The sequence below is a fragment of the Mesocricetus auratus genome, unplaced genomic scaffold (assembly GCF_017639785.1).
Source record: "Mesocricetus auratus isolate SY011 unplaced genomic scaffold, BCM_Maur_2.0 Super-Scaffold_100004, whole genome shotgun sequence".
Classification (NCBI taxonomy): Eukaryota; Metazoa; Chordata; class Mammalia; order Rodentia; family Cricetidae; genus Mesocricetus; species Mesocricetus auratus.
The window spans coordinates 54,259,895-54,262,410 of NW_024429189.1; the positions used below are offsets into that span (position 1 = coordinate 54,259,895).

Below are 2,516 nucleotides of genomic sequence, written 5' to 3' on the forward strand. Positions count from 1 at the left end.
GATCAAAAATATGATGATTGAATTTATATCCACAATTCTCTGGTACTTACAACTTTATTGAAACACTTCTATCTGAAGCTACAGCATAAAAACCATAACAATTCATCTTCGCATTGATGGTGTGATTCTGGATAGTCATAATTATGCATAGAAAACTAATAAATTATAAAGAAATATGACTGCTTTTCCACTTGTGGGTCTCATCTTACTGGTATATTTTATACGATAGAAACCTAGTAGTGGAGCGGTATAGGCTTTAAAATGCTATAAGGCTTCCCATTTAGTGCTGAGCATTCCCATGTCTTATTTTCCAAACACCCACTCTTCTCAAGGCTTAGGTATTGTCACAGAATAAGGCATAAGGATTCTAAAACTCTGAGGTAGCTGACATCCACAGTGAAACACTGTTTGTTGGCTATGACAGGGCAAATGCAGACATTGATTCATAGTGGCTGTGATTTTGCATATAAGACATGCACATGATCAAGCCAGACAGAATCCCAGTGTGAATGGGGAAAGTGGGTCATGAAATATCCTTCCCAAACCAGGTGCTATTAGCAATCAATGGCTGCTGGGGGGAGGGGTATAAGTTTTCTCTAGGAATGCAGCTCCTCAGTGGTTACCCATGCTCTGGTAGATGTTTCTAGACAACGCCATAGTCCAGTAGATGTTCCTATACAACTGCACATATAGGCATCACTAAATGTACTCAGCAATTTTAAATAGTGTATATGAATTTTGATGGGAAACAGATATGGAAGGAATGGGAGGGGAGGAAAGGGCATTGGATTTGAATGAAACACATTACAAGAAGGTGTAGAACAAAACTTTACAATTTTGATGATAAAAGGTAACTTTGTTTTAGAGGTATCAAATAACTTGACTAAGATACACAGCTAAAAAGTCACAGAGTCTGTATGTGGGTTGTTTTCTAGATAATTCATGACCTGAATGTTTGCCATGGGACGTGTGTCCCTTGGATAAGTTTTATATTCTATTATAAATTTTGACAAGTTCATTGACCTACTGATACCTTAATTGTATTATTTGTAAAATGAGATGATTTTTGTCTGCCATAGTAGCTGTAGAAACTTGATTGAGATTCAGGTTGCAAAAAATTCTAGAAAATTCTTCCAAGTTTGTTCATCAAGAATATGGTAACTTGAGTGACATTTTACATTCAACATATCCTGACAATGTACTTCTGTCAATTTCATTTGCCTCTAGAAAATCAGATTTTAATTTCTTGTGATTATTGAGGTTTCTTTCCAATCAGTTTTTTGAAGGCAGCTTTTACATCCTTATTCCTCAAGCTGTAGATCAAGGGGTTCAGCATAGGAATGATAATGGTATAGAACACAGAGGCCCACTTGTCTTGGTCTAGGGAGTAGCTGGATGTTGGCCTCAGGTACATGAACATGACTGTACCATAAAACAGGGTAACACCAGTAAGGTGAGACCCACAGGTGGAAAAAGCCTTTAGGCGACCTTCAGCCGATCGCATTCTGATGATTGCAGTGAGGATGAAAGCATAGGAGATGAAGATGATGAGGATGGTGCTGAACTCAATGAAACCACACAGACTGAACAGCAATATCTCACTGATGTAGGTATCTGAGCAAGATAGAGCCAGGAGTGGTGGGATTTCACAGAAGAAATGGTTGATGATATTAGAACCGCAGTAACTGAGGCTGAAAGTGAGGGAAGTGTGGGCCACTAAACTCACTAGGCCAGCCATATAAGAGCCCACCATCAGGGTCAAGCAGACTTTCTTGGACATGAGAGTGCTATAGTGAAGAGGTCTGCAGATGGCCACAAATCGGTCATAGGCCATGGTAGCCAGGACATAGCACTCAGCATCCACAAAACCTACAAAGAAAGCAAATTGGGTGGCACAGCTAGAGAAAGAGATAACTTTGTGCTTTGTTAGACAATCAGCCAGCATCCTGGGAGCAATGGCTGAGGAGTAGCCCAGGTCAACAAAGGAGAGGTTGCAGAGGAAAAAGTACATGGGAGTATGAAGCCGATTGTCTGTTATGATCAGGATGATCATGCCAACATTCCCTACCACATTGACCAGATAGACAATGAGGAAGACCACAAAAAAGATGATCTGCAACTGAGGGTCTTGAGTGATGCCCACAAAAATAAACTCAGTCACAATTGAGTGATTTTCCATATCCATTGTTCCAAGAAGTGTGTGTGTGTGTGTGTGAGTTTGTGTGTGTGTGTGTGTGTGTGTGTGTGTGTGTTCAAGTTTAGCTTATTAATGAGTTCAATGTATTTCCTGCCTCTGGAAACACTAAAAATAAACTTAAGCAATTATATTCTCAGCGTATTATAGACTATCTTTTAATAATAAAGTGAGGCTTTTTTTTCAGATGAGACTCAAAGCTCTGTCCCCTTACTCAATTTAGTGACTATTATAGTGACTCATGGAAGTTTTGTCAATGTTGTAAATCCTTTATAGTTGCACACCTATGTTGGAGACATTGAGCTTCCTGAGAGAGCAAGTT

General features: G+C 39.4%; 1 protein-coding gene across 1 annotated transcript; it reads right to left on the reverse strand.

Moving 5' to 3' along the window:
• Positions 1-1,252: 1,252 nt before the first annotated feature.
• Positions 1,253-2,185, reverse strand: LOC101837209 (olfactory receptor 1019). Its single transcript, XM_005065060.2, has one exon. The coding sequence runs from the start codon at positions 2,183-2,185 to the stop codon at positions 1,253-1,255; it is 933 nt and encodes a 310-aa protein (XP_005065117.1).
• Between the last annotated feature and the right edge of the window lie 331 nt (positions 2,186-2,516).